Source organism: Xiphophorus maculatus, chromosome 11 (genome assembly GCF_002775205.1).
Source record: "Xiphophorus maculatus strain JP 163 A chromosome 11, X_maculatus-5.0-male, whole genome shotgun sequence".
NCBI classification, from domain to species: Eukaryota; Metazoa; Chordata; class Actinopteri; order Cyprinodontiformes; family Poeciliidae; genus Xiphophorus; species Xiphophorus maculatus.
This window is the reverse complement of record NC_036453.1, coordinates 8,704,862-8,730,201: the sequence shown is the minus strand read 5'-3', so window position 1 is coordinate 8,730,201 and position 25,340 is coordinate 8,704,862. Positions and strand designations below refer to the sequence as shown.

Sequence of the window (25,340 nt, the reverse complement as noted above, 5' to 3'; positions counted from 1 at the left end):
TTTCTTTGACGGCATATTTTGTGTGGGCTCTAAAGTACTTATTTCCAATAAATAATTTGAACCTTCTACTAAATTGGTATTTACAGGCAAGATTTCTTAAATATTTACAAATTAAAAAGGTCGACTAGTACTGTACCGTTAAATACCGTCATGCGAGATTGGAGGGACCTATAGCATAAACTAAGATGGCGGCAAAAGTTTGAAAAAGTGCAGGAAATATCAAGTAACAGTGCAGAAACCTCTGGAATTCTCTTTTTCAGCTGATTATGAAGACTCTGGGTCCTTCCTCTCTCATAGGAGGCAGACTTTCTATCATTACATTGTCCATCAGTCCATATTTATCCTCCTTTTTATTCCTTCCTCCTCTTCCATTGGTTGTGACCTCTTCTGTAAGTCCCTCCCTCTCCACTGGCTGAGAAAGCTGATTGGTCAGTTGCTTCATTGTAATCTGCATTAAGAGAAATCAAACGTCAGATTCCTGCATGAGGTTGAATCGTCGTATCTTTATTAGCAAAAATAAGAAGGAAAGCTTTCGTTCATCTGAGGAGGGACATTAGGGGGGAAAGAATGCCCACCTGCAGCTCCCTGAACAGGTGCAGCAAGGCCACACCCACCACGATGACCAGGAACGAGCCCAGCGTTGTGACCACATCCACGGCAGACATGCTGCTCCACTCCTGGAAGAGGATGATGGAGGTGGAAAGGACCACAGAGGTGAAGAGGACGTAGTAGATAGGATATACCAGCAGGGTGTTGAAGGTGTCCAGAGACTTGTTAAGGTAGTTCACCTGCACAGACACAAAGGTGGCTTCAGACTCATCAATGGGTCTCCCAGCCACATGACAAACACAAACTTTTGGGTTTGTGTGTGGGGTCTTGTGTTCTCTCCATGTATGAGGGGGGCTTTCTGTCCCAAAGCTGTTTTAGACTTTTTTAAGGTTAGTCATTTTTAGCAAGACTTTTTAGGGTATGAAATGAAGAGGTCTGTCAGAGGAAATTTCATACTGGCCACTCATAATTAATAATTTATAACAATTGTCTATAGTATACTTAAGGTGCATTAAGACCAGCCCTGTTTAGTCTGCTTCAATCCAACTCTAGTTAGTTTGTCTAGAAAGTGAAGTTTGTTTGGGGAGGTGGAGAATGTACAATCAAACTCTGATGTGGACCAGAAAAGCAAACTCTGTGCCACCTAAAAACTTGGGTCTAGATTTGGTTGGACTTGGATGCATATGTGAATGTCAAGCAAACCGGAGACCACTCCAAAAGCAAGAAGCAGACAGCAGCCACGGCATTCTGGATGAATACAACTAAAGCAAGTGCAAGTGTCTATTTCTTGCATACATTTTTAGCAAAAGCTAAGGCCCTTTGTTGAAGGGTGTTTGTTTGGCACAATGTGACAGACGAAAGAGAAATCCTCCAACTGCTGAAATCGGAATTCACTATTTTTATCTACACTTTGTGAAGAAGAAATTGAAGGAACAGTCTAGATCATTTGACACAATGGATGGTCACCAACTGAACCAAGTCTATCGGACTACCAGCTGTGAAAACACTCTTAATCTATTCTGAGAAAAGATACTTTTGTGAGCCAGTAAATTACATGTACCAGGAGGACATTGCCCAAAGTTATTTTGATTGATCATTAATATCAGAACCAAAATAAAAAACAAATGATTTTAACATGTTCATGATTATTCAATTTAATAACCAGATATATGGTTTACAGCAATCAGATATAGCATTATGCATTACCAATGTATATGGTACCAAGATACCAAATCCTTTCCATCCTGTAACTTGCAGTGCCAATTTTTATGAGCCCAGCTTACCTGTGTTACTATTGAAACAATGAGGGTGAGGAGCAGGATCCACGTAAGAGGGTGGCTGAGCACAGAGGTGTCATAAACCACTGAGCAGAGGGGGAAAAAAAAAAGGGTTCACAGCAGTGGTTCTGTGTAATTCAGCTAAAGGAAAACTTTAGCTGAACTGAAAATGTTTTTAACCTTCAGAATGTTGAGTAAGAAGAAGCATGCTGCCATCTGCGACATCTCACCGGTGTTGATGGCTATGGCGAGGCCCTTCACCGACGATATTGTGAAGGCTCCCAGCAACGAGCAGATGCCGATGTAGATCAGGATGTTGGAACGACCGGAACGTGGACAGAAATACAAAACCAGAACCGCACACAGAACCAATAATGCCACAACATAGACCAGGAAACCTGGTACAGGCAAGCAGAGTGGCAAACACAGATAAACAAAAACTCAAAAAATTTCTTGTTTTGTTCAATTGAAGCTTGCATATAAACCAACTTTGAGTTAGTTACAAAATAATAATAATAATAATAATAATATAGAAACATGGTGTCAAACTCATTTTGTTTTGGGTAACATCATGAACATAATCACAGAGTCAGTTGTGGTAGACTGTTTTTGATAAATCGACCTATTAAACTTAAAATAGTATATCTTTCTCTGTTTTCAAAGAGTAATTCATAAAATGTAATCATTTTTAACATTTATGCTAATTGGCTGTATATGAATAAAAACAGATTTGATTGATAAAATTATATTTAAGAATGCAATGTTATATTTTGGATATCATGTAGCATATCATAGCATGTCTGGATGAATTGTTGGACTCTCCTCTCACCTGGCTCCAGCAGCTTATTGGTCATATCCTGTATTGATGTCACTTCTCTTTCTTGTGGGGCATGAATGACCAACAGAATGCTCCCAAGTACACACAGCAGACAGCCAAACTTTCCCACCACATTCAACTGCTCCCCCAACAGGTGGGAGGAGAGAACCGCACTTAAAAACACAGACCAGTATGACATCACAAAACACATCGACATGTTCTCAGAAGACGGCGACGGTGTGGAAATATCCAGCTACCTGATGAGGACACTGAGCGCTCCCAGGGGAGTCACCAGTGTGGCTGGAGCGAACATGTAGGCAGCAAAATTACACACCTCTCCGGCTCCCACTACAGAGACATCACACACACAAACACGCTCACAGGACAGATGATCACCAGTCAACTTTTAGATTACAGGAACAATGTAATTGTTAATCAGAAATGTAATTGAAATTAAATTAAAGATATTGATAAGGACAGCTAGAATTTGAATTTTTGACATATCATTTACTAGCAATAATGAATAATAATGAAAATGTAATAAATAGGTATACAAATTTAAGACCCAACTAAAGGCAACCTGCTACAGAAAATCTGTGCATATTTACCATGTTTTGGTGGCTTTATGTTGAGATTATTGCACTTGAGTTTTAAAACCCTGAAGAACACTAAGTATTGTAATTTCTGGATTACATCTACTGCTTTTTTTTCTTTTTAGACACACTTTAAACACTGCAGTGTGGTTAAATATACAGGTTTCACCAACGGATTTTGAAAGGTTGGACTGCTGCATGATGAAGGGCAGCAGAAGCTCAAGAGCAAATTTACCTAAAGACGAAGAGACACTGAGAGCGACAACAAAATTTGTGATAAGAAAATTTTGAGAGATTGTTCAATTCCGACTCTCAAGACAACAAGTTTTGTGGTGTTAGTGCAAGAGAAAGATGAAGATAACGATCAATGCCTTTTCCTGGTAGGCAGCAGGAAAAATATACGCATTTCATTAAATGTTAAAACACATATTTGCGTAAATATCACGTAATTTTCTAATTCTGATGGAAAAGTGGGGCCTACATATGTACTTTTTTTCCTTTGTTAGTGGATGTGGCTTATATTCAGGTGGGCTCAATATTCCGGAAATTATGGTAGTGTAAATGTTTTATTTTGATTTTGGAAATGCAGAAATTCTCTATTGCATCTATTAGAACCTTTTTGCATTTTGGTTTAGTTTAATCTCATGCATGATTCAATTTCTAAAGTTCTACTGATATAATTTAAGCCAGTTTCCAAACTGAACTATTAAAGGGTAAATTATCTTGTGACCCCCTCTCCACTTGGCTAAGATGCATAGTAAACAACCATTCTTGGGGACTTTGTTTCAATCACACAGAGGTTACGACTGTAAAAGGTTCTACAGTGAAGTTCTTACTGGTCAACAGGCCTCCCCACCACAGCCAGTCTTTAAGGTAGCCATATCCTCCATCACCTGCAGAAACGCAAACAGAGGCACATTTTGTGTTGGTAATGCCATCCTGATTCATAGCATACACTGCATCGAAGTAGTATTTTATTCCTGGCTATTTTCAGATTTTGTCACATTATAGCCACAAATTTCAATTTTACTTAATGGGATTTAATGTGACAGTCCAAACATGGTCTATAAGAGAAGTGGGACAAAAATTAAACTTACTTTTTTCAAATAAAGAAAAACTAAAAGTGTGCACTTTACTTTCAACATATTTTATAGACTGTACAGTCATGAGTAACATGTAAAAGCTTTCACTGGCTTTTTGTGCAGAATATTCTACATTTTTACCATAGAGAAACATATCACATGGTTAATTAGTCAGAGTATCTGCTCCAGCAGCCAACCTACAGCATCAGACAGAGTTTATAGTTTAATGAATTTAATGTATTGTTTTAAAACTACAATACATTAATAAGAATGATTATTACTATTGAGATTACACATCATGTCTATTTGCAGCAGTAAATATTTATATTAATAGTCATTAGAAGCATTATGCCAGCCAACTGACGAAGTATGCAGTAACAGGAGACAGTACTGCATTGCTCCATACATACAGAGAAAACATCAGCCATTCCAATGCTTTCTGTAGACCTAAGATGAAAGTTTAGGTCTACATGTTACCTAACTAAAATGTCCGAACAACAGAATGGAGAAAAAAAAATGGCCAGTTCTGAAAATTCCATTTTAAATCTTTGATACATCTTACTACTAATAACCATCCCATAACAAATCTGCCAGTTTAACTGAAGACGAATGCAACAGTTCCATTTATGCATGTGTGAGAGTTTAATGGACAAAATGTTGTATTAGGATCAAACTGGATCATACAGCAAAAAGTGAAACAATGTCATAGGGTTAGTGGCTAATGCTACAGCTAAGACGTGAATGTAATACAACTTGAAGTTGAAGTTAAGGATGTACTTGTTACAATTAAAGGTGGTACTGGGCACAAATTAAGTTACTATCATGAATAGAAATAATTGCAAATTTATTTTAAGGATCATTGAATTATCCAATGAATGGTGACACAAAAAGAAAAAAAAACCTTCTTGGTAACAACTGATGGGAGAAGTGATTGAGCAGAACAAAACAGGTCTTCCAAATCGCTCTTACTTCCATGTTGGAAAACAATTTGGGCTGAAATTTCAGGTCTGTATAAGCAGTCACTTTTGTCACTTATTTTAACCTGTTTCTAAATAAATCACCTTTTCTTAGTCATTTTTTATTCTTTCTATTCTGAACTTCTCACCTCATTGTCTCTTCAGATTAAAGTAATATAGCTCATCTGTTTGGAACCACATTTGTTGCTTCAATGGTGCAAGATCACCTAGGGCACCGAGTAAACGTGGATCAAATGTCAATATGTGCCTCTGCTCACCTGCTCTAGTGTGTCCATTGCTGGCCAATCGGATGAGAGCTTTCTTCTTGAGGATGACACTTCCACCAATCAGGAAGGACGAAAGCAGTGCAACAGCTAATCCCAGCCACATGTTGTAGGAACTGTAAGTTTGCATACCTGGAGACAACAGTTACGACTGTGTATTTAACAGGGTGTGTATTCTTTTATGAAAATAAAAACACCTGCAGAAAAAAGGTTTTCAGAAGGAGTGTCCATGATAAGAGCAGTAAGTTCAGAGGAATTTAGCCAGAAATAGCTCAGTTTTGTGTAATTGTTTTGTTGTGATCACAAGTTTGTGGAAGGAATCTTACTGTAATTATGGTCTTTTAATGATTTGCTGTTTTTATTTCAAAATACAATGATTCCAAGAACAAGAAATCCATGTACAAGTTTGATTTATTGTGCATTTTTTCAGGTCTAAACATAAAAAACCAGAACCAACATGCTGAAATACATTCCTAATCACCCATTGATCACACACTTCTTGAGGCCATTATCATGCTTTTAATATAATTAGAAAAGCTACGGGCGGGTATTAATCTACTCTTCATGACAGAATTAATAAAACCTTTTTTATTGGTCAGTTTCTTGGTATGAACCTGGTTTTCAACAAAGGCTTTTGGGATGTTTTGTGTTAGTCTGCAACTGTGATTCTGAAGTACTTTCCAGGATTAACAGTGACTCCTTTATTTAAATTAATCTGAACTTCTAGTTCCTTTCTGCCACCAGACATGATTTTTAAAAAGCTTATCTAAATGACCTGTTTTGCTTCAGTGGCTTTCAGGAAAAGTTTTGAGGGAGCTCAGAAAAATGTTTCCATTTCTGAATTTAAATTGAATACATTAAGTCTTGTTGTGTCAGAGAAATCTAGTTTCACACTGTGGTTTCCATTGTGATTAGTTACTGAAATGTGGCAAACCTAATTTTCTTTTTGTAAAGCTATAAATTCAATGACTGTAGAATCAATGCACAAATCCATCACTAAAAGCAGAAGCTGAGAACATTGATTGTAAAGAAATAATCATCTGTTCTTACCACAATTTTTCCATGTTAATGCCTAGACATAGTACTCTGAACAAGCAGCTTTTTTTTAGCAAACATGCAATTTACTGTAGTTATTTTTCCATGTGTACCGTACTCAACAAATATCTACTTGACAACTGTCAAGTCAATAGTCTTCACCGTGAGTCTGTGGACCATAACATCCATTCTTACACTGTTAGACCTTTTATTGTAATTTTACAGTAACTTACTGGCAACACTGTTGCCAGCAAGTTACTGTAATTACCATTCTACAGTACCTTTAGTGTTATGATATTTCACAGTTAATTTTTACTGTGAGTGTGCTTTACAGTTATAACTGCTTTACTGTAATTGTATTTTATAGGAAAGCTGGTCTACTGTAAACTTGTTTCACAACATAATGTCTGTAAATTAAAGTTTACATTTCTTTAAGATAAGAATATTTTACCATAAACCGGAAAATTTCATAAAAGAAATTTTAGTCCAAGTACTGTGAATAACAGGTATTTATTTTCAGCAGATTTGTAGAAATAAAATCCATTTACATATTCGCAATGTCATAAAAAACAATGTCACAATACAATATAATGTGCTGTAAAACAACAAAACCATAGAACACATTTCCTACATCAGAAGAACTTTTATTCCATTCGTCAAACAAAATCAGTGGGATCCATCTTGTGGAAGCTGAACTGTAAAGAATAAGACAGACAATGTGGGAGGTCATGAGATGGTCAGGAAGTTATCTACATTTTCAAATCGACAGGAAGTTGACAAATTAAGCTGAAGTGACAATGTTCACATGCATAAAATCTTTGTCATAAAGCAGCATTAAGTTGATAATTTGTTTTAAAAAGAAATCAATTGGACTGAAGTGATAATAGAAGCTGCATAAAGAATGAGCAGGACTGGCTTCACTTCAGGTTTTTGGATTGTTTATGGCAAAAGCAGTCAGTCAGTCTTCAGTAATTCAAAAGATTGCGTACTACAAATGTCCCCAAGGGGACGATGAAGTACAACAATCTTTTTAGTCATTTTGTTGGTGCTGACGGATTACTGCAAAAGTGTGCCTAATAAACTGAAAACTGCATAGTATAAAAATACACCACACTTAAACGACTACACACTTATACATTTCTGTGATTTATTAAGAGATATTCATATTAAAAAGGCTAAAGTAAAGTCAGAGCATGCAAGATAGGAGGAAAAGACAACAAAATAATAAACATTTACATTTGGTAAAATACTTACCTAGTTGGAAGTCCTCCATTCAAATTCAGCAAGTCGTTGGAAGAAGGTGGTGATCTGGGAGTTGATACTGACTACTTTCCTCTTGACAAGACTTCCCGTCTTGCGGCTTGTACCGACTTTGGCTGTGCATTTGGTACCAACATCTGGATTGAGCCTCACAAAGAATCTTTTAACAGAAATAAAATATATTAATTGTATTTTTAATGAAGACATACAATACAGCAATCAGCTATGATTCTTCACCAACAGTCAAACTGTCATTAAATTTAATTCATAAATGGCTTGGTGTAGAGTACTTGCCATTGTATCATCTCCAGCGTGGTGGATGCTGACTCCTGATACTCCAGATTGAAGACATAATATGACCCAAAAAAGACAGCAAGGATGCTGGCAAAGTCATGCAGTTGCTCAGGCTCGAAAAATACCTTCTCCTCCATACTGACCATCCACCGGGTTGCAGACATCAAGCTATTTCCTAAAATAGACAAACCCTTGTCAGGCTAACGCTAGTGAGTAAAAGTACAGACTACCATAACAATTACATACATTGCTACGAAAAAATTATAGTGATAGAAAATATTCCTCTTACCAAGCATGATTACCCTTGGTGTAGTGGGTAAGGTCATTTCCATTTCAACAGACATCTTGGTGGAAGATACCTTTAAAACATAAAAGGAAAACTCTCTTAAATATGAATTACTGGTAGTAATTTATATTTAAAGGGCCAGTTCACCCAGATTACAACAGGTTTTTGAGAACCTCATCCCGGAGACTAGACTAGACTTTACCCCTACATCCTGCTACCACTCTGAAACAGCGGATGTGAATGACAGTTTGTGGGGCTAAATGCATTTTTTAAAGCATTTACATTCCACAAGTACAGTTCCACAAGTGTTCAGTCTGACTTCTGCAATGGCGGTGACTCCAGGACTAACCAGCTGTAGCAAGCTCAAAGTTATAGATTAGGTTAGCTGCTCCTCTACATTTCCAGACTATTTTGTGGCTTCAAATATGTTTGAAGAGCTGTCTTTTTACCTGTTGTCTTGTCTTTTGAAGAGATGAAGCTATGTTAGCAGTCAGCAGGACAGAACTGCACAGCCACTTGGAGGGAAAAAGCTTGGGAGTTAAAAAAAGAGGTAATCTGAAGAAAAGGAAAAAAAAGAACAATGTTAGAAATTCATCCTTGCTGACCTACGAAGCTAATCTGCACTTTTAACATTTGCAAGATCATGGTTTAAACAAATGAACAGTCATTAGATGTAAAAAAAATGAGAAGGGGGGGGGGTCAATTGGTTATATTGTTCGACAAAGGATGTAACTAGGCCTGTCGCGATAAACGATAAATCGATTAATCGTACGATAAATTAAAACTATCGACGTCATTTTAATTATCGGCATTATCGTCTCTTCCGGCCTTTTTCTCTTTCTATTAATGACACTGAATGAAAAAAAGGCTCAACTCCGGTGCTCTACACTGACCCCCCCTTCCTCATTTCCTCAGTGTAAAGCCCAGCGCACGACAGGATCTTAGAGCTGTCAGCCGATTGTCGGCCGTTTTCAAAACTTAGCCGACAGAAATCCTAGGTATAACGGTTAGATCATGTGGTGTCCAACAATGGGCACAAAATAATGGCTACAAGTTCAGTTAACTAATTTTTTAAAACCAGGCATTAATCAATGCTTTACTACAATCTACCTGCAATGCATGTGGCTAGTGTCAGCGTAAAGTGTAAAGTCCTGACTGAATGAAAATCATTATAACCTGTTTAGGTCACGTTAACGAAGAACAGCTGAAAAGTTACCGGGTTTATCAACTGGTAGCAATTTCGCTCCAACTCCTCCTCTTGTCTTTCTTTATTCTTTGCATGTTGAATAAACATTAATGTTGTTTCCACGTATCATCTCCAATGTCCGCTGGACTTCGGGTTGCACCGTGTCAGCTGTTTGGGATTCCCTCAGTAATTTCCCCTCAGAAAGCACTGAGGGAATCTGCGCTTTCTGATTGGTTGCCTGTGACATTCAACAGGCTGCGTTAAAGCTCCCAGTGGGGAAAACCCCTGATTTAGATCGGAGGACGATCTACCGTAACACACCACACAATCTTAGAAAGACCAACGTTTTAAGATTGTTGTAAAGGGAAAAATGGGAGCAAAAAATCATGTCTTGTGAACTATTGCATCAGGTAGTCGATGTTCCCATCTTCTCTATTTAAATCTAATTATTACTGAAGGGCAACATAATATACAGACTTCATAATCTGCACTCTTTTGATTGAATGCAGTATTTATTTCCACTTGTACTTTATGTTGTTTAGTTTTTTTTTTCAAGTAAGTTTTTTGTTAATGGAGACTGAGAATCCATTTTATTTCGTTTTTGGTTGTTTTGTTTATTTTGTTTATCAGTTCCAGTGTTTAGTGTTCTTTTGAAAATAAAGTGTATCTATCTTTGTCAAGAAATCGCATGGATTACTATGTCATTTCCATTAAATCAGTGTAAAAAGGTCTTCAAACAATATTATCGTTTATCGCAATAATTTTTGAGACAATTAATCGCTCAGCAAAATTTGCTATCGTGACAGGCCTAGATGTAACAACAATGCTAACAGACACTCACGCACTGAGCTCATCTCAACCCAAAGCCGTAGTGATGGGATTTTCGGCTCCTTTTCGAGATGCGGCTCTAATGGCTCTTCTTACTGTGGAGAGCCGGGTCTTTCGGCTCCCCATATATATTTTTGACATGATTAATTAATTAATAGCTTAAACCTAATTTTATAATATTTTGTTTCATTATTGACATTGTTAAGCACTTATGATGAGTAAAAATGCCGCATAACAATGCTATAGCAATACAGATGCGTGTGATGTCCACATGTGGCTGTGCAGGTTGTTTGTCGAGCCTGCACGATAGGAAATGCTGACTTTGCACAGTCTGCACTCTGCCCTGGAGCTTGATGTAGCATTAAAATGAGTCCAAATCTTGCTCCGTTTTCTGTCACTCATTTATTTTCACCTATTCAGTTCTCACACTGACTCCCCTTCTTTCTGTGCTTCTTGACCGCTGAGTGAGTGTCTGTACATAAACACCTGCCGACGAACGCTATACAGCTTGGCCAATTGCCTGCCGTTTCCACAAAAAAAGTGGAGATAAACTTTTTTTCAGTGTTTTCCCGCCACATTATTAACCCTCTATGGCATGACTTTTTATTTTTGTGGGGAAGAAATATTTTCCTGCATTCTTTGGGAGCTTGGTGGTCCCTAATTACATGTCAATCATAAAATCGGACTCTGACACCTCCTGGAACCAGATTTGGGTTTGTTGCCTCAGGGTAACATTGGTCTAGAACACCAAGATTGTCTACACTGATTATGAGAAATGAAATACAAATCAAACAAAAACTATATTCATAAAAGAACTATTTTTTGGACAAAAATATGTCAAAAATCATGCCCCCCAAAAAATAAAATAAAGGAGCAATGTGAGGTACAGCTATGTGGTTTGTTGCCTGAGGGCAACGCCATGCCATAGAGGGTTAATTGAAACTATGTGTGATTGGTCAGATATGTGGAGCACACGCTTGACATGAGGGCAGTGGACCGACCGCTCTAGCACTGGCAGAAGAGCAAAACGCGCAAGGAGAGGGAGAAGGGGGGGAGAGACACCAGGCATCGCAGGACAAAAAAAAAAACGATGTGGGGAAAAACTATCGGCTCTGGCACTTGCAGACCACAAGCACAATGACAGGGAGGCGGAGAGACAGCGATATACTGTAGAAAAAAACCCGGCTCCCAAATAGGATCCTAAAACGGCTCCCATTGTGGAGCCGGTTCCAATCGTTCACTTCAAAGAGCCGGCTCTTAGAGCCGGATCGTTCGCGACCGACACATCACTACAAAGCCGCCCGAGGAAGATTAAGCGGCAAAAGTCAAGCTAAAACCTTCAACGGTAAAATTAGCACCTTAGCTAACGTTAATTCCGAACCAGCTCAAAAAATAACACCATCATATTTTCCTTTCTTTCACCTCATTTACAGACACGTAACTTATAAGGTTGCAATATGCCAGTTATATAAAACACCAGAGTTAGTAACGTAAAGGTAACGTTATTTTACCAGGCTAACCAGCACAAACGAGCTCATGCTATAATGCTAAGTTATAGCAATATAGCATGATGCTATAAGTTACGTTAACTCCATCTAAAATGTACATTTCCAGACTAGGTTTTGGCTTCAAACTGTTTTCTAAGAAGTGTTTTTTTACCTGTCTTGAAGAACTGAAGCAGTGTGAGCCCACAGCACGGAGACAGAGCTGCACTTGGAGGGAAAAAGCTTCGGAGTTTAAAACAAACGTCATCAGAAAACAGTTGGAAGCGAAGCCACGCTTGATGACGTAGCTAGATAAACTGCATGTTAATGTTAGCTAGGATGTGAAAAAATCAAAAGTACATGCTCTCTTTATGCCTTAAAAATATGTTAACCACTAAAGGAGTAAAAATACAGAAACAGGGAACCACGATGAAGCAGCTATGATGACCGTTGGAAATCAAATATAATTCTTACTGTATATTATAAGTACAGTACCACTACTGTAATGTGTAAACAGTAAATTACTGCAAATTCGAAATATACAGTAAGTTACTGTAATACTATGTACTATACCCATAATGCAATGCAAACTACAGTAACTACTTATAAAGATGTCTTATGGTAGGGTGACCAAACGTCCGTATTTCCCGGGACATGTCCGTATTTCACGTCCTGTCCCGGGCATCCCGGGTTTTTTTTAGAAAGTGAGGAAATGTCCTGTTTTTTAAATTACCTTCATTGGACCATTAAATTTACAGGCACTAGGGCACTGCGCACGGCGCTGCGTGTGACGTAATCCCTGAGCCGAGTCAGTGCGGGCAGCCCTGTTCTTAATCAGAAGATAGATAGCGTGGCTATCAGTACGCCAACAACATATGAAAGCGCAAATGTATGTTTACCTACTATTTACAAAAGAGTTTCCCCGCTTTCAGACCCCCCCCCCCCCCCCCCCCCCCCCGCTACAACGTGTCCTGGTTTTCCCAACTGAAAATATGGTCACCCTATTTATGGTAGTTTTACTGGGCATTTTGTGGTATTTAACTGTAAAAAATACAGCAAAGGCCAACAGTGTACTAGAGAAAGGCCATTTGGCATTTCTACCTTTGGAGTCCAGAGATGGGCCAACTGGCCTGAAGGATTTTATCTAGCAGGTGCTTTTGTTCTGTAAATAAGGCCATTACCTTATAAGTACCCTGGTAATGGCCTCAACGCATCTCACAATTGCACAATTGTTCCTTAGACTTCGACTTCGACTGACTTTGTTGTCACTTTGCATGCACAGGGTGTATACAGAACGAAATTTTGTTGCATACGGCTCAGGACAATGTTTGAGGTTCCAATGTTGTGAGTAAAATAAAATACAGTATAAAATATGAATATAAATCTAAATATAAAATATAAAGTGCAGGACTGACAGTAAAATAGAAGTTATTTAGCTCTGTACATGTGCCAGGTATAAAGTGGAGACCAGTTTTTGAGTGCAGTCCAGTTAAGAGTTCAGCAGTCTGATGGCAAGTGGGAAAAAGCTGTTTCGGAACCAGGTGGACCTGCACCGGATGCTGCGGAACCTCTTTCCAGAGGGCAGCAGGGAGAACAGTCCATGGTGGGGGTGTGAGGGGTCACTGATGATGTTTCGGCCTCAGGACACGCATCCTGCATCGATGGTTGACCTGACACTTCGCCCTTTTGCCTGAGCTGGGTGTGGAAGGTTGTTGCCGAAGCAGTTTCTCCTTGTGTGCCTTCTTCTCACTCACATGAGAGTTACTGAACTCTTTTGCAAGCTCAACCAGGAAGTCCACCCGTCTCTACTGCAGCCCAATGCAAGCCTGATAAAGCACATGTGCATTCAGTGCTGCCTTGTCAATCATGTTTGCCAGGTTTGCTGACCAGCTGTCACATAGTGATGGAACTTTGGTCACCCCCCGCAAGATTATGACTGAAATAAATGCCATTAGTTCTTGTGAACTAAATAGGTGAAGCAGTCACCTATTTATCCTCCACAGCACAAAAGGCTGCATGCAAATTTGCATGTGCAAAGTCTCCCAGATTTCTTTTGCTTACACTTTTTGCATGATTTTTTTGAGGTGGATCAACACAATTAATTTGGTTAGTTTATTTCTAAACTGTCATTTTAAACCCACTTAGCTTTATTTAAAAGAAAAACATTACTAATTTATTTTAGAAAAACCTTTGCATATTTCTTGAAACAGATTGTATGTTTTGCAAACTCTATGTACATTTGGCAAAATGACCTGGATAATGCAGCACAACATCATGGATCAGCTGCAAAAGGTCACATCTCTCCAAAAACACTTCATGTATGCTTCAAAACTAGACAGGAGATCTGATCTCCTGTTGGTATCATAGATACCCACCCCCAACATGGACTATTCACACTCCTACCGTCTGGCCTGACGGTCAACGGCCACATTTACAATTGAAGAAGGGATGCTAATTTGAGCCATCAGAGTCGTCAGTTTGGACTCAGGGTCTTTTGGCTCTGTTTCAGTAAGTCTGGGGAAAGGTCGAAAACCCTTCGACTCCTATTAGCTCCTGTCTTCAGGTTAATTCCACTGGATCACCTTAGGAAATCCTGGGTATATTGGGCCTGCTTCACAAAACTCTGAAAATCCTACTAATTTAGTTGAAAGATATTTCTGACAATGCAGTGCTTTCATTTGACGTGCAGTTGAGCTGCACTACAAACAAAGCTCAGGTTTAACAGTGCAGTCCTAATAACGCAGTACTCAGGTGACACAAGGATGCATCACATTTCCAGGACAAAACTGAGGAGGGAACAGAGACATACATGACAGCAGAGCAAAAATAAGGCACGTTTACACAAGAAGAGAAGCTGTGATGTCTCAGCTGGTAGAAGCATGCCGGTCAAGGACTACCTGGTTGTCGACTGTTGTTCAGGTGTGTGAGGATCAGAGTTTGATCTGTGGTGACCAAACACACAGCTGTCTGGGATCCACACCACAGTGTCAGCACAGACCCTGCAAAGACATGAAGCATTCACTGAGAATCTGAAGCTCTGTAGGAAATTTCTGATTTTACTAGAATTCAAGGTGATCTTTTGTTATGAATGCAACATATCTTTATTACTGCAGTTAAACCATCATAGCGGCCATGACCAGAAAACCAATGCACAAATTTCCTGTAAATCAATTGTCCAGCAGAGAGGAAAAAAAACTATCACTGACTATAGACCAAAGCTTTGGCAAAAATTAATGAAAAGCATCTCTTTTAACTTAACTGTCCTTCCTCAGACATCTGACTCCAATTTATTATTTATATCCAGGATTTTGTTCTTTATCATCCATATCCCATGACTATATAAAAGGATTAGAACATAGATGGATTAGTAAGAAAATAACCTTTAGGGTTTTGTCTGTATCCTCCATGTCAAACCAGATCAGAACTCATAATATTGAAGACAGACCTCAGTCAATCCAACACTGGAACTGGCCTTTAACCGTGAAATGTAATTGTTTCCAGTTGTTATAAACTTGAATTTTACATGTTAATGCAGGGGTCACCTAGCTTTTTGAGACTGGGAGCTACTTCACGGGTAACACGAAGGGCTACTTGTTTGATACAGACATAAATTTTCTTGGCTCAGCCTTTATAACAATAGTATATGTACCTATATATATGATTACATGCTGCCTGATCATATTAATGTTAGGGACTACTGACAATAGTCAGAGGTGGGGAGTCGAGTCACATGACTTGGACTCGAGTCAGACTCGAGTCGTTAAAATCACGACTTGAGACTTGACTTGAAAAAATGCTCAAAGACTCGGACTTGACTTTGACTTTCATGCCATTGACTTGGGACTTGACTCTACTTGAAGCTGTTTACTTGAAAAGACTTGATATTTTATACTCAAAGTCTTAAAATTTAAAACACATTATTTATAAAGTGGCGTCATTAATTAATTTCACTCATTCCGTATCAATATGCGCAGACCGTCACTATGGTTTTCCTCTCTCCTTATGTATGTATGTGTACGTAGCTGCAGCACAACCAATCAAATTAACAGGATTTGGACGTTTAAAAAAACGCGGCAAAGCTACAGAGCTCAGGGAACGAAATACGAAATAACCGCTCGAATATGCTTCCGCGAGTAATTTCTTTTGGCTACGTAGGTTATGAACTTTCAACTAAAAAACGAACTGCAACTTGTAAAACATGCAAGAAGAGAATATCGGATGGAGATGCCACGACGTCCAACTTTGTCCGGCATTTGAAGCTTCACAAAGATCGGTAGGTGGCACTTTTCTTTTGCTGTAAGATAGTTGACTTTAGCTAACTTCGTGTTAGCATGTGTACTCCGGGTTAAATTGGTGATTATTTACCATAAATCCGGTCCTTCAAATGCCTCCACAAATAATGTGCACCGTGTTAGCTCAGGAAGCCGGTGGATAGTGAGCGGGGCTCCGGAACAGAAAGCAGATTCTGGACCTGAACACAGGGAACAGAGTCTCTCTGTCCCATCATGATGATGAGCCGGGTCTAGTATCATCTAAGGATGGTTGGTGTATTTGAAGACATCTACGTTGGGAAATTATATTGACAATATATTGTTTTGACAGGTCAGAGAAAAGAGGAAAAAACTGCTGTTATGGTTCTTTGTATTGTGCTGTGGAAATGTCAGCATTTTCGTCTTTTTTTATTGAATATCAAGTTTAACAGAACTGGGCAATAAAGTGGTCCAATTTAAAAATGTTTTTTATACTTTGTGTTCAGCTACACATGTTCTATCATTTGAGATAAATACATATTTTAAAACAAACAAATGGTCTATTATTTGGATTTTATGTATAATTGCAAATAAAAACATAAATAAAATAAAAACGACTCGAAATGACTTGAAATTAAAGGTTCCTGACTTGAGACTTGACTCGACTTTTGCCTGTCTTTACTTGAGACTTGACTCGGACTTGAGGACAAAGACTTGAGACTTACTTGAGACTTGCAACACAGTGACTTGGTCACACCTCTGACAATAGTTATCAGTAATAATTTACCATGGCAGCTATGGTTAATTGCTATTATGTGATCAGAAGTTCTTAGTTCAGAGTTTTAAGTTTGATTCCCTTTTGGAGCTTTTCTGTGTGATTCTAAATTGCCCACAGGTGACTGAGAGCATGAATTGTTGCAGCTGCAGCTGTACAGCTGTAGCTACGCACTGAGATTTTCCTTAAAATAAAAAAAGAAAAGTTATTGTATCTTTTATTATCGTACCCTCTTTACTATTAACAAAATTGTAGAGAGAAGAAAAAGTTATTTTGTGCCAAAACATCTTGTATGTAGTGCACATCAGTGTGAGTCTGTGGGGGTGGGCACGCCAAAGCCTAAATCTTATTGGTCAGTTTGCTTTTTCCGTGAGCTAAAAATGATAAGTGAAGTTTGAATCTCCCATAGTTCTAACATCCCGCCTGAGCTTTTCTGGCAGGCGGTTCTGCCGTTTAATTAGCTTTTTTGTGGTTTCGCAAACTTAAAAGCTGACGGATCACTGACACCAGCAGATGTCGAAAAAAAAAAAGTCCGACAGATCGGAAGGTACGTACAAAACTATCACTGCACCTGACCTGTAAGAGCACAACCACCTCTCCAAAGCGCATCATGTGTGTAGTATATAAAGTGGATCTATTTACTTCAGCGGAACCACTCCCCTACCTACTAGGGGAGTGGTTCCTAGAGGTTATCCGCCAGCGCATTGATATGTAACTTGTGAGACAACAGTAAAGTCACGTTAATTTTCTTACCACCGAGTTGAATCCTTTATTTAAATATAGTATGTTGGAGTAAAGACACAACAAATTGGCGACGAGGAATCTGGACCCTAAACAACTGCACGAAATGAAAATTTAAACCGGAGGGAACGGAAAAGGACGAAATAAAGCAGGAGACAAAACGAAACCTAGCAAAGGATACGTGAGTAACAGTGCATAGCACACAGTGAAAGGATAAACGGATAATATCTGGATTCCATGTCCAAAATGGCTCATGTTGGAAAAGTAGAGGAGTTTGATAGTTCAAGTGAAGACTGGGAATCATACATAGAGCGAGTGGAGTTGTACTGCGACGCTAATGATATCGAGGAAGAAAAAAAAGTTCCGTCCTCCTCAGTCTAATGGGAGCTAAAACTTACAGTCTACTCTGTAATCTCCTGAGCCCTGCTAAACCGTCGAGAAAGTCATATAAAGACATTGTTGATACGTTACAGAAGCACTTGAATCCCGCACCACTAGTAATAGCGGAAAGATTCAGATTTCATATGAGGAATCAAACGAAAGATGAAAGCATATCTGAGTATATGGCCGAACTGCACAAACTCTCGCAGCATTGTGACTTTAAAACGGGACTTGACGATGCCTTGAGAGATCGATTGGTATGTGGCATGCACTGTACGAGCACACAAAAAAGGCTACTGTCCGAAAAAGAGATAGATTTGAAGAAAGCACTCGAACTAGCTATCTCAATGGAAACAGCAGCTAAGGCTGCATCAGAGCTACAGAAGAAAAGCTTAGAAAACGAAGTGCATCAAATGTCCTTAAATGGGAAAAAGCAAAAATGCTACAGGTGTGGTAAATCCTCAGACAAAGCAAATGACTGCTGATTCAAAGAAAAGACATGTAGGAAATGCCACAAACAAGGCCACATAGAAAGAGCAGGCAAATCATACCAAACAAATATCCAAAAAGAAAAATCTAGAAAGAACAAAGGTTTTAAACCTAAATCAAAGGCCAAAGCAAATGAAATGCACAAAGTTACAGAACATTCTGACAACACAAAAACAGCAGTGAGGATGATGACCTGTCATGCTTAGAGTTGCATAGCATAACTGAAGAAAATAATATGGGTCACGACTACAGTGTCTGGAGTGAAACTAAAGATGGAACTGGACACAGGTTCAGCTTTGTCAGTGATCTCCGAAACCGATTATGACAGGCTGCTCTCCCACGTACCACTGAAAAAGACATCAGTGATGTTAAAAACCTACACAGGTGAAAAAGTGTCACCAAAAGGGAAACTTAAAGTGGATGTGGTCTATGGTGACCAAACACACAAGCTAGAGCTCTATGTCCTGAAAACCACAGGCCCAGCGCTACTGGGGCGTGAATGGCTGAGAAGAATTCAGCTTGACTGGCATGCAATAAAAGCCCTGAATATCTCGGCAGGTCTCAAGAGCTCCACCCATAGGCTTGAGCAGAGATTGCCACAGTTATTGGAGGCTAATGCACACGTGTTCGAGAAAGGCATTGGCAAACTAAAACTAAAAGCAAAAATTTAACTTGACAAAGATGCCAACCCAAGATTCCACAAGGCGCGCCCGGTGCCGTATGCCCTATGTCCCAAGATAGACGCTGAACTGCAAAGCTTGGAGGCATCCGGCATTCTCTCAAAAGTTGATTGGAGTGACTGAGCTACGCCCATTGTTCCTGTGATGAAGAAAGGAAAAAGTGAAGTGCGTATATGTGGGGACTTCAAAGTGAGCATCAACCCGGTGTTGCGCACGGTGCAGTACCCTCTTCCACGAATAGAGGACATCTTCTCATCATTGGCTGGTGGGGAGAAGTTTTCAAAGATAGACTTGTCACAGGCCTATCTCCAGATGGAAGTGGAGGAGTCAAGCAAAACGTTTCTAACCATCAACACTCATAAGGGACTTTACCAATACAATCGTCTTGTGTTTGGTGTTTCTTCAGCCCCAGCCATCTGGCAAAGAGCCATGGATCAGGTGCTCCAGGATATACCTGGAACACAATGCTACCTGGATGATATTATCATAACAGGAAAAGATGATGATGATCACTTCCAAAACCTGAGCAAAGTACTCACCAGGCTGAGTGAGTATGGGCTACAGGCAAAGAGAGAGAAATGTGAATTTTTCAAAAGTGAAATCTCATACTGCGGACATGTCATTGACAAGCACGGCTTGCACAAGTCACAAGAGAAAATTGAGGCAGTGCTGAAAGCACCTAAACCTGAAAATGTGTCACAACTCAGATCATACCTGGGTCTCGTCAACTATTACCACAAGTTTCTACCAAACCTTGCCTCAGTGCTGTATCCACTAAATGCGCTGCTACAAACAGGAGTGGAATGGCATTGGTCAGAAAAATGTGAAAAGGCATTCACAGAAACAAAAAGACTAATAACATCTGACGAGCTACTTACCCACTATAATCCATCCAGACCCATCCGTCTAGCATGTGACGCGTCCCCATACGGCATTGGTGCAGTCCTGTCGCACACGATGGATAATGGACTTGAACGCCCAATTGCATTCGCTTCAAGGTCCCTGTGAAGTGCCGAACGCAATTATGCACAGATTGACAGTAAGGGGTATCAAAAAGTTCTACCATTACCTCTATGGCCGAATGTTTACCTTAGTGACTGATCATTAGCCCTTAGTGTCAATATTCAATCCACGAAAAGGAGTCCCAGTGATGTCAGCTGCGCGACTACAGCAATGGGCCCTGTTCTTAGGAGCACACTTGTATGACATCGAGTTCAAGGGGACTAAACAACACTGCAATGCTGATGATTTGTCACGCCTCCCACTGTCAACATCTGTGGAGGAACTACCATCAAAGGGTGACCCGGCAGAAATGTTCCACACAACACTGGTAGATCAGCTGCCAGTTACAAATGCCCTGATACGAAAAGAAACGCGGAATGACCCAACACTTTCCAAGGTGTATGACATCACAGTACAAGGCTGGCCTGCCCAGGGGAATCCATACTTTCCTGAGTTTTCAGCAAGACGTGATCAACTGTCAGTCTGCCAGGGAACCTTGATGTGTGGATCACGTGTGGTAGTGCCCTCCAAGCTTCGCACCGGAGTGTTGGACAGTCTGCATGAGGCTCACGTAGGTACGGTGAAGATGAAAAGTTTGGCTACGTATGGTGGCCAGGGATAGATAAACAGATTGAGGACATCACCAAAACCTGCCCAGGATGCCTGAGCGTTCAAAACGCACCACCACAGGCTCCCCTACATCCGTGGGAATGGCCGTCTGTACCCTGGCAGAGAGTGCACATTGATTTTGCTGGTCCGTTCATGAACTCTATGTTTCTCATAGCTGTGGACGCTCACTCAAAATGGCCAGAAGTAGTCCCAATGAAATCAACAACATCAGAAAAGACTATCTCTGTTCTGAGAACCATCTTCGCCAGGAATGGCCTACCTGAGCAAATTGTGAGTGACAATGGCCCACAGTATACTTCTGAAGAATTCCAAGACTTCACGAAAAAGAATGGTATCAAACATTTCAAGTCAGCACCTCACCATCCAGCAACAAACGGGTTAGCAGAACGGTTCGTACAAACATTCAAAAAGTCCATAAAAGCAATGACAAAAGAAGACATATCTCTTCAACACAAAATTGACAATTTCCTCCTGGTGTACCGCAATTCTGTCCATGCAACAACTAATCAGACACCTGCAATGCTGTTTATGAACACACCGCTCAGATCTCGCATTGACCTTCTAAAGCCAAACCTGAGAAAAGAAGTGCAGAACAAACAGGTCAGCAGCTTTTCGAGTGAACCGCCAAGGAGCTTCGATGTGGGACAGCAGGTCCTGGCACGTGACTGCCAAGGGGAAAAGTGGACGCCTGGAAAGATCATCACTAGGAGCGGCCCTCTGATGTACGAGGTGTACACTGGAGAGCATACCTGGAGACGTCATGTGGATCAACTGTTGAATGCTCAACCAAAGACACCGTCAACCAGCACGTCCACCTGATCCTGAAACCAACTCTGAACCCAGTACAGTGACACCCACAGTTGTAGAGGAAGTGCCCCCTACCGAGAGCACCCCACAGGTTCCCAGGCGTAACCCTGAACGACTCAGGGCACCCCCGAAAAGATTGGATTCATGAGTTTCACTTATGGACTAAGAAAAAAAAAAAGAGTTCTAATATTTGTCAACTGGATAACAAATTGTGTTTAATGCATTGGCAATGTTATGTGTTACTTTAGTTATGTAGCATTAATCTAAAAGGGGAGGAGTGTAGTATATAAAGTGGATCTATTTACTTCAGCGGAACCACTCCCCTAGCTACTGAGTTACCTAGAGGTTATCCGCCAGCGCATTGATATGTAACTTGTGAGACAACAGTAAAGTCACGTTAATTTTCTTACCACCGAGTTGAATCCTTTATTTAAATATACTATGTTGGAGTAAAGACACAACAATGTGCGCGTCGCACAAAAGCAGCACAAACCTAAACCACTAAAGGAGTGCACCCTGTTTTTTCGTTTGTTTGTTTTTTACACAAACGATGCTAAATAATAAAGACATGGAAGCGAAGCCTACCCGTGAGATCCACGGAAAGAGGAGTATGTTGATTCCCAGGTTCAGGTGGTGTCAGACGTCCAAAGGAGGAGAAGGTGAAGCAACAATGTTTGTTTAATTTTTACTATTTTGGGGAACTTTTCGACTAGATTAAATTGTTTAAACCACAGTCTTAGCGCGACGCTCAGGAAGAGCGGCAGATGTCAGCTAATGGGAGACCCATCAGCTCTCCAGTTCGGGAAACATAAACAGGCGACCTGCCAGAACTGCACACGGTAAAGCTCAACCGGCATCCAAACCACTCTTAGAACTACGGAAGGTTCAAACTCCTGTCATTCATTTTTAGCTTACAGAAAAGGCGCCAAGCGGCCAACTAAACAAAAGTAAACTGACCAATAAGATTTAAGCTTTTGCGTGCCCTTCCTCTCCCCCCACAGACTCAGACGTGGGGGGATGTTTTGACACATAAGATCTTTTTTTTTCTCCACAATTTTGTTAATTGTAAAGAGGGTTGGATAATAAAACTTTCAGAAATTATTCTTTTCTTTTTTTGACTTCAAGGAAAATCTTAAGGTAGGCAGAGTGGGTGCAGCCGTACAACTGCAGGCGCTGCTGCCCTCCGATAATATCCTGCAGGCGTCCGTGCATAGTTCTGAACTTTAACCATAGAAAAGAGTTTTATGCATAAAGCAATTTATTTTAAACATTTTATATAATTTACTTAAAAAATGTAAATATAAAGAAATGTTATTAACTCAATGTAAAAACATAAAATTAAATCATTTCTTTGGCAGTGCTCCCTAATGACAATGGCTATTTTTAGAACTTGCTCCGCGGGCGACTGACAATGTCCCTTCGGGCGACAGGGTGCCCACGGGCACCGCGTTGGTGACCCCTCTGTGTTAATGTAATATTTATCCAGTTGAACAGAGTCTCAATGCAGTAAGTGCTCACACTGGAAACAAATTACGTTGCCTAAGATACTGAAGGTCACAGAGGGTAAAAACACAAAAGGAGAGGAAAGGAAGAAAAAAAATGCTGAAATCATAAATACTACCTAAGATTTTACCATGCTTCCGTAAAACTGAGTTATGAACACATATCCTGTTCTGCATGTACCGTTTGCACAAATACTGGTCTTGTAGTTGGCAGGGAGATGCAAAGAGACTTTTCCCCAGAGAACTGTGCATGTAAACAAAGCTAAATTAACGCAGGAGACATTGTCTTCAAATTGCATTTTTGAGAAATTCATGATTGTATCACCGTAGCTTCCTACAATGTTGCAGGCAGTCTTTGGTCTGTCTGACCAAAATGCAATATTTGGTTTGCGTGTGCAGAGTTGTGCCATACTGGTCTGACCACTCTGCATAAGGGCAACAAGAGGAGCTTGGCTAATATTTACACTGTAAACAACTCAGCACCCGGCACCACCCAGATAGAGAATGCTCAAAAAGAAGTGGTGGAGAAACATGTTTGGATTTCAGGTGTGGGGAAGCAATTAAAATACCTTACAAATCAAAATGACTCAGAGCAAAAAACAGAGGTAAAGGTTATAGATTACTTGTATTTAGCAGGATTTAAGAAACAAATTCCAATTTAATATTTTAGTTGTTTTGTCATTTTTGTTTTACTTGGTAAAGTCAGTAGGTCAAGAAAGGAGAAACTGAAAACACGTTAGATTGGTTTGAAAACTAAACATCCTCTTTTTAATTATTATGTTGAAGTTCAACAAACAGTTTCTTTCAGATCATTTGAGGACATAAACATAATAATAAAAACATGTTCACATATTTGGACTTTACTAACAGTTTCATTTAAAGTGTGAAGCAAAGGTAAGAATTGAAATAAGACAAAAATGAAAAGTATTCTCCATTTTAAACTATGCATTTTATGCGATGCATTATGCATTTTAAGCAATGATCAAACATCTCTCCTTGGTTATCGAAAGTTGAGGATTTTTTTAAAATGCACTGTTTAGTTGAGAATGTATTTCAAGCCAACATATTTCGCTTTATGTGTCATTAAACGCTTAATTTATAACATGGCTACAGGTATGTACATTTCGGACTACTTTCAAGCATGCATGTACATCATCTCAGAAAAACATGCTCTTTGTCCCACGTATCGCTTGTATGAAAACTAGTGATGCATGCCACGTTACATAATTTGACATTTAAAGAACGAACGTAAAATGACTTATAGGTCTGTCACGTTTCATGTACAATTTACAGAATAAAGACACCGTTTCAGCTCTGAATTACGAAACAAGGAGGACAATACATCCACCTGAACACAGAAAATAAAGCTTGGCTCTTTGAACCTTCAGATGCTGCACGCGAACGTTTCATCTCCTCAATGGGTCACTTAGCTCCTCAAAGAGGATCCACCTGACGAGTGCAGACAAGTGTGTGAAATCCTTTACAATGGCTTTAAAATAAACTTCTCTTTACCATTTGTGCACGTATCGTTCAGGTGAAACTCTCGCATCGTGCTGTTGTCCAGGTGAAAATGATCAGAAGAAACAGAGCAGAACGGGAAGTCCGTCTTCACCTTTGTCCAACAGAATTAAATCACCTTTTTAAAATAGTCTATATAAAATCCATATAAAAATATATTTAGGAAGCGGTCAGCACTTCAGTACATGGAACAAACGCCACTTCAGGGCCGAAAGTCCCCTGCTGTTTTCTCCGGAATCAGCCGCGGCCCAAAGGGAATTCAGCTGACCACGCCCCGAGCGGTGAGATCCTGTGCCAGGGCAGGTGTTATGCCGAGAAATGCATGCCTGCCGAGAATTGCATGCCCTGTCGCGGGAGCGCGCATCGCTCTAAACTCTCGCATATTGATGAGAAAACGGACTGAAATATGACCGAAGAGGAAATTTTTGAAGATATTCGTAACATTATCACGTTTCTTAACCATGTAAGCCATAAAACGGTGGGTTTTATTTCGCAGATTAATTGAAATAAATACGGTTTTTATAGCTTTATTGAAACATATGAGTCGAACGTTTTTCAGTCAGGGTCTGATGAAAATGTTCTCCGCAGATGGTTTGAAATTCCCCGATTTTTCTTTTAACACAATGGCTTAAAG

At 39.8% G+C, this 25,340-nt stretch overlaps 1 protein-coding gene across 1 annotated transcript; it reads right to left on the bottom strand.

The window, feature by feature from the left end:
* LOC102232655 (magnesium transporter NIPA2-like) lies at positions 1-24,996 on the bottom strand. The gene is made up of 11 exons (XM_023342655.1): positions 24,892-24,996; positions 24,701-24,800; positions 14,829-14,930; positions 5,553-5,690; positions 4,073-4,129; positions 2,901-2,991; positions 2,656-2,816; positions 2,057-2,224; positions 1,833-1,912; positions 576-788; positions 1-448 (listed from the first exon to the last, which is right to left on the bottom strand). Exons 2-11 carry the CDS (start codon positions 24,735-24,737, stop codon positions 257-259), a joined length of 1,239 nt encoding a protein of 412 aa, XP_023198423.1. The 5' UTR covers positions 24,738-24,800; positions 24,892-24,996; the 3' UTR covers positions 1-256.
* Between the last annotated feature and the right edge of the window lie 344 nt (positions 24,997-25,340).

Bases quoted from the DNA above. Each gene is read 5' to 3' on its own strand.
- LOC102232655 (XM_023342655.1), bottom strand. From the start codon at position 24,737: ATGCGAGAGTTTCACCTGAACGATACGTGCACAAATG. The intron at 4,130-5,552 runs GTGAGCAGAGGC...GCGTTTCTGCAG, and splicing joins CAATGGACACACTAGAGCAG to GTGATGGAGGATATGGCTAC. The intron at 2,225-2,655 runs GTGAGAGGAGAG...TGCCTGTACCAG, and splicing joins CAATAAGCTGCTGGAGCCAG to GTTTCCTGGTCTATGTTGTG.